This window comes from Grammomys surdaster, unplaced genomic scaffold (assembly GCF_004785775.1).
Source record: "Grammomys surdaster isolate TR1022 unplaced genomic scaffold, NIH_TR_1.0 186, whole genome shotgun sequence".
NCBI lineage: Eukaryota > Metazoa > Chordata > Mammalia > Rodentia > Muridae > Grammomys > Grammomys surdaster.
This window is the reverse complement of record NW_021604631.1, coordinates 4489262-4502053: the sequence shown is the minus strand read 5'-3', so window position 1 is coordinate 4502053 and position 12792 is coordinate 4489262. Positions and strand designations below refer to the sequence as shown.

The window sequence follows — 12792 nt, the reverse complement described above, 5'->3', positions numbered from 1 at the left end:
TCTCTCTCTCTCTCTCTCTCTCTCTCCCTCCTTCCCTCCCTCCTCCTCTTTCTCTCTCTCTCTCTCTCTCTCTCTCTCTCTCTGTGTGAGAGAGAGACAGAGACAGAGAGACAGAGACAGACAGACAGACAGGGAGGGAGGGAAGGAGGGAGGGAGGGAGGGAGAGAGAGAGAGAGAGAGAGAGAGAGAGAGAGAGAGAGAGAACACATATATCTGTGCATGTATAGAGGCCAGAAGAGGACATTGGATGCATATCATTCTTTGCCTTACTCCCTTGAGACAAGGTCTCTCACTGAACCTGGAGCTAGGCTGGTAGCCAGCAAGCCTAGCAATCCCCCTTCCTCCATACTATAGCTCTCAGGTTATAGGCATATATGTAGCCACATCTGGAGAAGGACACAAAATCATGCCATTTGAGTTTTAAGCTGTCATGGAGGTCCACCAGCTACATGGTACACAAATGACCACATGGCTGCACGGCAAGCTTTAGAGAAACTGAAGAAGCCCAAGGTACCAGAGGAAGCGTGTTCAGAACAGAGATAGGAAGAAGAAAAGGAGATGCTGTGCTTTTCTGAGTACATCAGAAAAGTAGGGGAACTTTTAGAAGCCATAGGGCTTCAGCCCTGTAAGCTGCTTTGCTAGGTGGGGGCTGGAATTCTGAGAAGAAATAGTAAATCCATTATCTTTATAAAGGAGGGATTGTTACTCTGTGTCTTTGGTATGACTTAAAATGAGACTGCCTTCCTAGGGCTGGTCTCATAGGCTGCTCCTCGACCAGCCCAACTGGAAGCTAAGGTCTCCACCCAGGCCAGAGATTTCATCCTCTTGACCAGAAAAAAAACAAGTTTTTTCTTACTGTGCCTTTATTATTGTTGACACCATTTATAAATCTTTAAAAGAAGTGAGCTGAGCTGGATGAGACACATCATATTAGGAAGTTGGGTTTAGCCCAGATGACTCTGAACTCTGTAGCAGAAATGCCTCCATCTCTTCTGCTCACGGATCATAGAAGGCATTACTAGGTACTTCTCCACCAAACTCTTTCGATATATTTGTCCAGTTTTTATGTGCTCATTAGTAGATGGTCGGTCTGTGAGTCTGTCTGCTTAGCATTAAAGGCAGACTGCAGTGAGACAACATGCTGTAATAAAAAGTGCACAGAGTATGGAAACCCTTGGGCTTGGCATGGAACCTCAGCTCCATCCTTCATCAACAGCATAACCCTGGACAAAGTGCGGAAACATCGTAAGCCACAGATTTCTCATGGATCCAGAGATGTGTCTGTCTTGTAGGAGAAGATCTGATAGACCAGCCACTCAGGTCCTGAGGCGAGCCTACCATGCTACCTAAGCTACCGTGAAGAACTTCCCATATATCTCAACCGTGAGACTCAAATATCCCTTCCCTAGGAGAAGCAAGGTGGGGGAAAGTCCCGTCAGTTAGAAATGAGAGGACCCTAGTTCAAGGTCTTGTGATAGATGAATGAGATAGTGGACTGTGGGTTGCTAGGCAACTTCACAAGATTGCTGTGATCATGGAGTATGGAGCAGGCTATAGAACTAAACTAGTAAAGCTTGGTTAATTAACAGGTAGGGTGGTAAAATGGTATGCTATTTTCTCCAGAACCGACTACATTTATATAAGCATTGAGTTACTTATTAGAGTATCTGAAGGGTCCAGAAGAACTCCCTCTTTGAGGTCCACTTTGTTCTTTTCTCTGATTTTGGACCACCAGACCATAATGCCTCGCTATCTGGCTGGCGTTAGTGATGCACTGCTTCTAGCCTGAGCTCTGTACCAGCAGGAGGAGGCTGACCTATCTGGTTCCCAAGGCCAAAGACTGCCTAGAACCATTTTGCTGGTCTGAGCCATGGCATCTGATGGGACTAACTGAGCATATTGATTTAGTCCCTGACTCCACTCAGTGGTTACCTTCATTCCAAGGTGGGTGGCTGGGCACTGTTAGTCCTTGCTTCTGAGGATCCCCTTTTCCCCAGAGGGGAGGTTATGATGAAGCACTTGTTAATGACTGTGAATTTTTCAGGGCTGCCTGTCATTAGGGCTAAATTGTTTCATAACATACTAATTACTGTATCTTCCAAAGTAGGGGGAGCCTGAGGAGGGCAAACACAGCTAGGAGGTTTATTATTGGTTTTCGAGAGGATGCTCATGAAAACATTCATTAGTGCTGCTCCAGAGAAAGAAAACAGGGTGTCAACAGAGCAGGCCAACCTAGGCAGCTTCGCCTCGCTTCCAGATGGAACGGGATGCTAGAGGCTTAGTAGAGCCAGCCTCGCTGGCCAGAGTTGGCCTTGCAGCTTGGGACACAATTTCGGTTTGGAAATGGGCAGGCTGTATCCAGTTCTCACTTTTGTATCTTATGCTTCGAGTTATTTACTCCTTTCTATTACTGTGATTTTTATTCTCAAAGGGAGCTCGGTCAAACACCTCCCAATAATCACCATCCGTCAGTTCATCAGGCCAGAAGTGTAGGCTGTCTAGGAAACCATACACTGACCTTAGCTTACTGTATAACCAGAAATCTGGTTCAAATCTTAGCCTTACAGCGGCCCTGCTCCTCGGTGGACCCGGCTGGTTACAAAAGAAGTTCTTGGGTCCCCACTCATACATGTGATTCAGAATCTCCATCATCAGTTTCTCCAGACAGTTTCTGTGTATGAAGAAGTTTAAGATATCCTTGCCCTATCGTAAGTGGCCATGCCGTGGGTAGGCCTGGGCCTTTTCTGTCTTATTTATTTTGTGTCCTTGAGTCTTCCTCAAGTTTGGCATTTGGTAGTTGCAAAATCTGTGACTTTTCTCATCTTGGACACAGCCTCTAAGGACGGTTGGTGTCCGAGGACAAATGTGGTACAGGTGGCAGGATGGTGATGGGAGTGGAGCCGTCTTCCTGTTGAAAAGGGAAGTGTGCGTAGAATTATAGGTGCTGAGGATGGTTCAGTGTGGAGATGCTTTTGACACTTGGCAGTTTGGGGAGGAATCTTTGGTTGTCATACTCAAGGGGGTGTTTCTGACATCCAGGCAGAGAAGATTCAGGATGCTGTAAAGCTTTCCATAGCATACAGAACAACCTCCCCTTCTTTTCCCCACAGACCCCCCCCACACACACACGCAGACACACACAGCACACACACAGCACACACACACTGCTGTCATCACCAGTACCACAAAACGTGACTGTCTAGTCCAATATGTCAGCAATGCACTGCTAAACGCCCTACAACATGCAGAGCAACCTTCCCTAGCCCCTGCCTCTGCCACACACACATGCCACTGCCATTACCTCCACACCAGAACTAGAAGAATTATCTAGTCCAGCATACCGACAGTGTAGTCAGAAGTGTGAGGTGAAGACCCTCATAGCACTGGTACACATCTCCTTCATTGTGGGGCAGTGGACGTAGTAACCCCACATGTTACATATAGGCTGCTCCTATAGCCTGTCCATGGCGTGGCAGAGGCTTGGAAGGCAACAGAATTAGATATGGAGGATGGAAACCTGTTCAAGAGATTAATGAAATCTGAAAGAGAAGCAATTCTAGTGGAGAGTGTAAAAGTATCTTTTATCTGCCTGAAGATCACTGCCTCTGTCTGCTAACCTAGGCCTAGTCCTGGAAGCTCCTAGCCTCCATACAATGTTATCTAGGCCTAGAATGTTCTCAGCCTCTGAGACTTGCTGCTGAATAAGCTCACCCTTTCTTGGTTCTTTCTGAGCTCTGGCTGTCCGGTCAACTCACTTGTTCTGTCTCAACACTCTTCTCCAAGCTGACTGATTTAATCTATCTCAGTCTCTCCTGAATTGCTCTGCTTAGGCTGAAACTAACTCTAGCAATGTTCTAATCTTCTATCTCCTGCTCATTCTCTGGCTCACTCTGTCTTTACCTGTGTCTAGCTTGTTCTCTCTTTGCAACCTGTCTCTGTAAAACTCTCCCAGTAAAACTGCTTCCTTCTCATCCTCCCCCACCCACTCTGCTTTCTCTCTATTTGCACTGCCCCTTAAGTAGCTTCCCTTTCTGCTCTTCTCCTGAGAGTTGGGCATATCCTATCCAAATCTTTCTCTGGATCGTCACTTTGCCACTCACTTTCAAACATGGCTGCTTCCCTCTACAAACTAACTTTACCTTCATTCTTTGGGATTAAAGTTGTATACTAAGTGTGTGACTGTATTCCAGGCAGAGGGATTAAAGGTGTGTGCTAAGGCTGAGCCACTCCACAACTAGAAGCTTTTCCCCCAGTAAATAACACAATCTCTGGGTTCACAGTATGATTAGATGTCATACAACAGGAGAGCAGAGAGAAATGGGCCATTAGTTACTTACCACTACTGCAATGCTTGCTTGTCTGATAGGATCCATTTACAAAGAGAAAATGTTTCCTTAGGCTTCTGTTGTAGAGATCCCTTTGCATAATTGGCCACTTTGCATAGCTGATCTCTTTGCCTAATTGGTTTCTGCTGATGCTGTTGCTTTGGGCAAGCCAGCATTCCTTCATGTCAGAGTGCATGGCAGAGCAAGACTGCTCATTTCATGGCTGAAAAGTGAAAAGGAGAAAAGGAAGATTCCAGGGTCCCCTTTAAGAGCATTTCATCCATGATCTGAAGGGCCTCTGCTAGGCCCCACACTCCCTCTGACGTACAGACTTTTGGGAGAACATTCTAGATCCAGACTAACAGCACTACTTCTATTGCAGGTACCTTGCGATAGCCACTCTCTCATGCTGTGGAAATAGAGGATAGCTTCTCTCCAGCCCACTGTAGTGGTCTGATGTCACTAGCGCAGAATGTGGATGATCATTACAGCGACAACCCTCAGGGAATCACACCATCCTCCGTGCACACTTGTCTGCAGTGCATTTTACCATTGTTTTTTTTCTCCCAAGAATTAGTTGTGTTGTGCCACCCTGTGACCCTAGGCTAGCTCATCATTTGCTGTGGCTAGGGATTCCTTGGAGACAGGACGTTGTGTGACAGTGATGTATGATTCTAAGGTCATTCATTTTCCATGCTGTCCTTGATGGACGATTTCTACATTTCTATCAGGGAGCCACACCTAGCTTCCTTGAATGAGAACCCAGATTGCCTAGCCCAACCCTAGCCAAGCGTGCAGGTCGGTGTGACTGTACCAGGGCACCTCGATAAAGTCAGTTCCTCACTCAATCACAGAGTGACAAGGAATAATAAATTATGGTTAATTTAAGCCACTAAACATCGGTTGCATCTGCATGTGTATGTGTGTGCACAGGACAGAGGTCAACCCTAGTGTCTTCTTTAGGGGATGTTCACCTTGTCTCTGAGGTTCCTCAATTAGGTCTGACTGGCCAGTGAGCCCTGGGAGTCAGCCTGACTCTGATTCCCCAGCACTGGCTTTACAGATGTATGCCATCATGTGTGTGCTTTCATGTGTGTCCTGGAGATCAAATTTGGGTCTTCATGCTTGTACAGCCAACAGTTTACCAACAGAGCCTTCTCTCCACTGCAGTGGTTGGATGGACAGAGACAGACAAGTATACTTTATGAGTGGCCGAATGTCTGTTTGCCTTGCGGTATGTGTGTGGAGAGTCGGTATCAAGAGTAAGAGAACCTGACTTATTCCTCCTCTGCTTCTTGCAGCACTTCTCGGAGCTCCTGGATGAGTTTTCCCAGAATGTCTTGGGTCAGCTCCTGAATGATCCTTTCCTCTCAGAGAAGAGCGTGTCGATGGAGGTGGAGCCGTCTCCAACATCACCAGCGCCTCTCATCCAGGCTGAACACAGCTACTCTCTGAGCGAGGAGCCCCGGGCTCAGTCACCATTTACCCATGTGGCTACCAGCGATAACTTCAATGATGGTAAAAGCTCACAGCAGGGAAACACTGGGGTCCTCGAACCTTTTGACTCTAGCTCTGTGAGGAGACATGATGCGGGCTCTGTTATTGTTAGCATTCACATTAGCCACACACATAAACCCGCTGCCTGGTAGGCCTGGGGCTGAGGTAAATGCCAAGAGGTACAGCATGAACTCTCCTGTGCTAGACTACATCTCTGGGAACTTGCTGTCACTGAATCATAGCGCTCTCTTTTATCCTGGGTCTTGGGTAGCAGGGCAGCCATTTGCAATCACGCTTGTCTCTTGGCTAATGATACCTGACAGTATGTGCAGCCAGTTATTTTAAGGAATCAATCACTTTCTTGACAAAGGATTTTTATAATCATTTTTATCTAGAGAAACTTTTCCAGCATTTTCCACTGGCCCGACACTCGTAGTGAACATTCCTGGACTCTCCGGTTGGTTTCCCCTTTGCGCCTATTCTCATCAACAGCATTGAAGCTTGTCATTGTTGAAGGACTGGCTTTTCTAACTAAGGTGCCGAGGTGTTTTGACTACTACTCTATAAGCCTTTATCTGCTGTCTTTTCTATCTGCCCAATTCTCCACGCATGTGTGCATTAATACACATATATATATTTGCACAGACACACAAAGTTGAACTATGTCTTATTTTCTCAGTGGGATAGCCAGCTATTTTAAATACTTTGAGTAGACTTTAAAGACCTTATTGCCTATTCTCATTCCAGCAGATGGCATTTTTTCACATGGCCATGACACAGTGGTCAAAAGTTGACACCTTTGGGTTTTGCTCTGAGCCCCCTTCTGCCCTGTCCCACGTACCATGTGTGTACCGCAGTGTCTTTTACAGGTTGTTCCCACAGAACACAGTTCCCCATGCTTTTCTGTGGTTAAAGGCCGATGCCTGTGTCCAAACACGTAAGGAAGGGGCTGCTCCTCCAGGGGAATTCATTACTAGCCTCTAAAATAATTAACTTCTCTCAGGACTCAGAAAGTCGTGGGGGTGAAAATTCCAACTCTTCTCTAGGATACATTTCTTTAATCTTTGAAGAGCCACACTAATCAACAGGAAGGAAGTTCGTTCTCACACATGCTCAGTAAAAAGGGTGCTGTGCTGTGAGTGTGCTAGTGGATTCTCTCCTGTCTGCTGGAGCCTCTACCAGATACTCTGACTTTCCTTCCTCGGTGGAGGGTTTAGGAGCATGAGGAGTTAACCCTTTCCTGTAGTTTGTCAGTTGTTCCTGCCTTAGATCAGTAGGATGGAGTGTTTCACCTTCTGGGAAAGAAAGAGAAAGAGAGCTGAGCTAATCTGAGGCTATGATGGTGTTTGGGGGTTAGAATGAGGTGTTTAAAACTCTCTGAGCAGTGTCTACCTCACAGCATCGCAGCCAATCACGTTCTACCCCCAGTCCTGCCCCACCGTCAGCTTTCAGTTCATTTCAGCGATGCCTGAGATCAGCTGCAGAGGATGGTCCCTGGTGTGACTGGTACCCTTTTCTCCCCTTAGCCTAATTACAACTTACGTATTGTTATAACAATGTACAATAGAAAAGCTGTTTGAAACTTATGAGTTACTCATTTCTCTGGTTTTCCATGTAAGATTGTCAGACTGTGGATGACTGTACGTAACAGAAACCACGGAAAGTGAAGGGCAGATAATGAAGAGTTGTGTCCCCATTCCTCACCACGTGCAGGCCAGCCCTTGGACATTGGTTGTCTAGGTTTCAGGTTACATTCATGCAAGCTCTGAGTTGGTTTTATTGTTTTGTCAATGGACTTTAGCCTTCGACGAGTGGCTGGGCAAATGACTTAAGACTTCTGCTCATCTTCACCGTAAGATTTCCTCCATTTTTGCCATTCCTTTGCCTGTCTTTGACTCACAATTCTTTTGACCCTTCTATCTCTAGCCCTTCTTCATTTGTGGAATCACCCTCAGTGTCTTTTGTATTAGCCAATTATGTTGTGTAAGAAATAACCTCCGAACATTAATGACTTAGAACGGTCATTTGTTCCCTCATGAGTTCTATGCCTTAGTCCTCCAAAGCAATTCACTTGTGTAGTTTTGGTTCATAGTTTACCATGGGATTGGACTCAGATGCTAGCTGAGATATCCCCAGGGTTAGATGCTCTACCCTAAAAGCAGCTATTTCCAGTAGCCAAACAAGTCACTGCTGGTGAATCAGTTGTCCTTTATGTGGGTCTCCATGGTGCTGCTGGCACAAGTGAGAGACCTGTCAGTTACTTTTCCTGACATAGCCAGGGAGGAGACTCAGCTGCTCACAGAGGAGGATAGCACTGATTCACAGTGGGAGAGGATTGCGCAGGAAGGCAGCTCGGAGGAGGTGCTGGTGCTGGAGGCCTCTTGGACGCTGACAACCACTTTGTGAGTTCTTTGTGTTCCTTCACCTGGAGTTCTTGTTTGCCACACTCTTTCTCTTCACTCACCAAGTGGTTCTCAAGCTTACAGTCAAAGTACTGAAGAAATATAAAGAACAAAATGTTGGTCCATTGCTCTCCCAGGATTTATCAGAAGAGGATGACAAATGTATGTGACTGGTTATGGAATCATTGTAATGTGCCAGCCTTAGTGGAAGTGACATCCTAAATTCTACATTACCACTGATCGGCTCTGGGAGGGCCATTTAACCTTTCTAGCCCAGCTTCCCTGTATGTAAAGCTATAGTGAGAAAAAGGTCTCCGTTGTCCTTTGAGGATTAAGTGTGATGATCAATTTCATTGGCTTCCAGGTTCTGGTTCTTCTTAGCTGTATAGCTGTCACTCTTTACAACTAAGATCTGAAAGGGGACAGGGTCCTCAGGAAGACTTTGTAGAAGATTAAAAAACAAGTTTTAACATTAATTTATTTATTTGGAAGAACATGAGTGTGCATATGCCATGCATGTATGGAGGTCAGAGGAAAATTTTCAGAAGTTGGTTCTCTCCACCATGTCAGTTCCAGGGATGGAGCTCAGGTCCTCAGGTATAGATGAAAGTGCCAACACACAGTCAGCCATCTTCCCGGTCCTATGAAAGAAGATCTCTCTATTTACCAGCCTGTGTTTAACCGTGAAATTTAGTGGGTACTTAGTGGCCTAACTTATTAGTGGGTTATTTTATTTTTGCTAGTTTGTTTTTTATACAATAGCTAGGTCCAGAGTATGTGCCCCAGATTATAATTGTTTAGGGCACAGGGATTAACTGTAAACATAATACTTTTTCTTTGCATGGAAATTATTAGTTATCCTTGTATGTTCAATTATCCATGAAGCTGTTGAGTCTCTTTTATATTTTGAGCTGAGGCAAGTTCCATTCCGTTTCTGGAAGTTAGCATTGTGCTTGGTACTTTGAAGACACCCAGTTGTTTAAAAAGACAGCACAAGAGATGAAGCATCCATCTCTGACCTGTGGGTCGAACCATGAGGACCATTGCTCTGGAGCATGGCCTCTCTGTACCTACTGCAGAAGCAGGATTTCACCAGTGTTAGCTCTTAGCTGACAGCCGCTGTCATTCAAAGGATCAAATATGCCAAAGAGCCATAGGTATGTTGTTAATGCATTATGCTTCATTGTCAAATTAATTTCATATCTTAGTTTTAGTACCTTACCTTATAATTGCCAATCAGTGAGATATGGAAAATAGAAAAGACAAGGTGCATCTGGGGAGGGAGAGAAGCTGAAATTTGAATGGGGATAGGTGACATGAACAGAAACCAGCGGAAGAGGGACGAGCAGGCAGATGTCTCACACTTACAGTTTGCTGTGCACAACACACAAGTTGGAGAAGGCCTAATGAGATTCAATAGACTAACTTTGCTTCAGTTCCACATGTTGGTTGCACACTTACTGTGTGCCAGACTCTGGTTTAGATACTTATGAACCAAGTAGTAAGATGTAGACCCTGCCTTGAGGAACTCAGAGTCTGATGGAAACATAGTGTACCTAATACTCTATCAGGCAGAACTGGAATAGTGTTCCAAGAGGAAATTAAACAGTAGGAGTTTCCAGGAGTGAGAGAAGGGGGGGGCACGAGAGAGCAAGAGAGAGAGCATACCCATCGACGGGTCAGGAAGAACTGCCTGAATGAATCAGGATTTCAGCTGGGCCTTGGCTCCATGCCTAGAGTCAGCCCCCTGGAGCTTTCTCGAGGGCCACAGATGGACAGCAGAGAGCCAGGACTCCGCTGCTCTGAACATGAGATCCCCGGTGAAAAGATTGTTCACAGAACAGATTTCCAAAGGTCCCGGGTTCCTTCCTCTTCCATTCATTAGTTGTCTTCCTGTGTCTGCGTCCGGGTTTATTGTGTCTCTGCTTTGTCCTCCGTTGCTGAAATTTATTCCTCCCTGTGGTCTTTTCTTGTGCCAACACTTACTGTTGTAGTTTTTAATTGGCTGATTGATTCTTTCAATTACAGAACTTCTGCTTGGTTCACTTCCAGCGTGTCAATTTCCTTGATGACTTTTTCCCTCTGTGTTTGGACTTCCTTTCCCAGTTGACTATTTTGCTCACTTTGGAGATTGTCTTGTGAGGGACTAGACTTGTTTAGTGCATCTACTCATTTAAGTCATCTGTCTAGTCATTAATTCTTGTAAAGAGGACTGTGAATGCATCATGAACATATCAGCTGTCTTGGTGATTTGAGGTTTCATTATGGGGTGTTGGTAGTTTGGGGATGAGTCATGGAGAAGACATCCCTTTGGGGGACTCCCAGAAAGCAAAAGAACCAAATAGAATTAGAGAGGGGGGAAGAGTTAAAACTAGGAGACACATTCAGCCGTACAGACTTTCAAGGTACAACGAAGAGACACAAAGATTACAAGACAACAACCCTCCTTCCATGGAACCACTGGATTCCTGTTTACGTTCTCTTTGACTTACATGCAACCTAAAGTAAAGGACTTATAAGTGCACACAAGCTAACCTTCAGTATGGGGAGAACAGTCAGCAGATCTTGTTGAGGAGGGGTTTCCTATTGTACGACTACACACTGTTGGGTTCCCCCAAATGGCACCTAGTTCTATTTGTAGCTCCCATGCTGTGACAGGCTATGCCCCTAATTTGCTGAAAAGAAACAGATGGAGTCCTGATGGCTTTTGCAAAGGGCATTCGGTCCACAGTCCATCTTCATGGATGTTCTGGTGATTTTTCTTTCATGTATATAGCTAGGAGGTAATGAATATGGGAGAGGAATTGTTTGAGGTATTTGACAGCAAAGGTGTGGGTGAATGGAGGCCAGGGTGGGCTTATCCAGCACAGCTTTACCTGGGTCTTAGCTTCAATTATGTTTCTGAGGTTTTGAGAATGAGCAAATGTTTGGAAACAGTATTATTTTATTCTCTTGAACTATGCCTTATATCCTTCCAAAGAAACACCAGTTGCTCCAGGTCCAAGCACTCAGGGCAGATAACCACCCTGATAAAGTACAACTTCTCTTCGGGCAACATGAAGACACGTAGTGTTTAAGACTAGCTGTTTGCACCAAATCCAATATCCCTCACCTCTTAATAAGCAGTAGCTGAAATTGTACTAGCAGCCCTTACCTCTAGTGATGGATAGTGAGCTTTTCACCATTCTTGGGAAAGCCAGTAGCCAGCTGTCTTCGTCCAGTCTGACTTAGAGCAAACACTGCTCTTCTGTAATTGCTTCTCAGCTTGAAAGCAGCACTTTCACACACACAAACCTAAGCAGGGACTTGGTTTAGAAGGAGTCTCCTTCTTATTCACTTCCCCCTCTTCTACCTGCCATAACCCTTCTATCCTCCCTTCCTGTCCCTTCCTTTCCCTTTCCCTTCCTTCCTTTCTCCTCCCATAATCCTTCTCTGGCCTCCCTGTTCCTCTTCACTTCCCCTTTCTGCCCCCCGCCCCCAATCCCAGGGCAATCATACAGAGTAAATGGACGTTTGTATCCTGTCAAGTGGACTCCGAATTCCTAAACTTGTGCCCCAAATTTGGGGCTATCTACATTTGTTAATCTTTCTGGTAAGAGGTGTTATAACTTCTTTAGTTAATTTGTTTGTTTATGTATTTATTATGTGTGCATACCCGTGTTCTTGTGTGTGTGTATTTGTGTGTGTATTCATGTAAGGGTATGCACATGAACATGTTGCACAAATGCTGAGGTGAAGTTGGTTTTCTCCTTCCACTATGTGGGTTTTGGGGATCAAACCCAGGTCTGTTGAGCTTAGCTGCCAGTGTCCTTGCCCACTGAGCCACACTGTGGGCTTTGTTAACTTTTTTTTTTTTTTTAGTTTCAGAAAAGATTCTCTACCTAAAAATGAAAAGCCAAGAAACCCTGGTGTAATCCATCCCAGGACTCATCCATTTAACAGCTAACTGGAAACTTCTCTGAAACAGTGGAGCATGGAGCTTCATGGGGCTCAGGCCATAGCGGTGGCCACGCCCAGGAAGGTGGCTGCTCTTCATGGCCATTGGAGTCAGTCTCCACCCCATTCGGCCACCTCGTCTCAGCGTACAGGCTGGTGACAGGATGCTGAGGTGCTACTTGTTCAACCAACAAAATAAAATAGAGAAAAAAAAAAGGAGAAAAATGAAGAGGCTGAGAGAAATATCCCAGTAGAATGTTCCTGGCTATGCTTATGACCCAAGGAATAAAGGCTTATGTTGTAAAGAGCTAACCTTGAAGGTCACTCCAGAGAAGTCATCACCCATTGGTGCCTACCGGGGACTCTGCTCCATTGTAATCAAATTGGGATGTTGGATATATTGCTCAGTTTTCTGTTACAATGGTAGATACTTGATGTAGTCAACCCCTAAGGATAGTTTTGTCTGACAGCTTTGGAGGCTCCAGTGTGTCTTCAGTGGCTGACGGTGTCCGTGGTGAAGCAATACTTCACAGTAGAAGTTTGTGGTGGAAGAAAATGCTCATCTTGGGCTCAGAAAGGAGAGAAAGTGAGAGAGAGAGAGAGAGAGAGAGAGAGAGAGAGAGAGAGAGAGA

General features: G+C 45.4%; 1 protein-coding gene across 2 annotated transcripts in view; it reads left to right on the top strand.

Moving 5' to 3' along the window:
• The window catches only part of Creb3l2 (cAMP responsive element binding protein 3 like 2), a 115792-nt gene that overhangs the window by 62502 nt on the left and 40498 nt on the right, over positions 1-12792 (top strand). For both annotated transcript variants that reach the window (XM_028768367.1, XM_028768368.1), the window contains exon 2: positions 5627-5843. In XM_028768367.1, coding sequence (XP_028624200.1) covers positions 5627-5843 — 217 coding nt within the window. The remainder of the gene's footprint in view (positions 1-5626; positions 5844-12792) is intronic.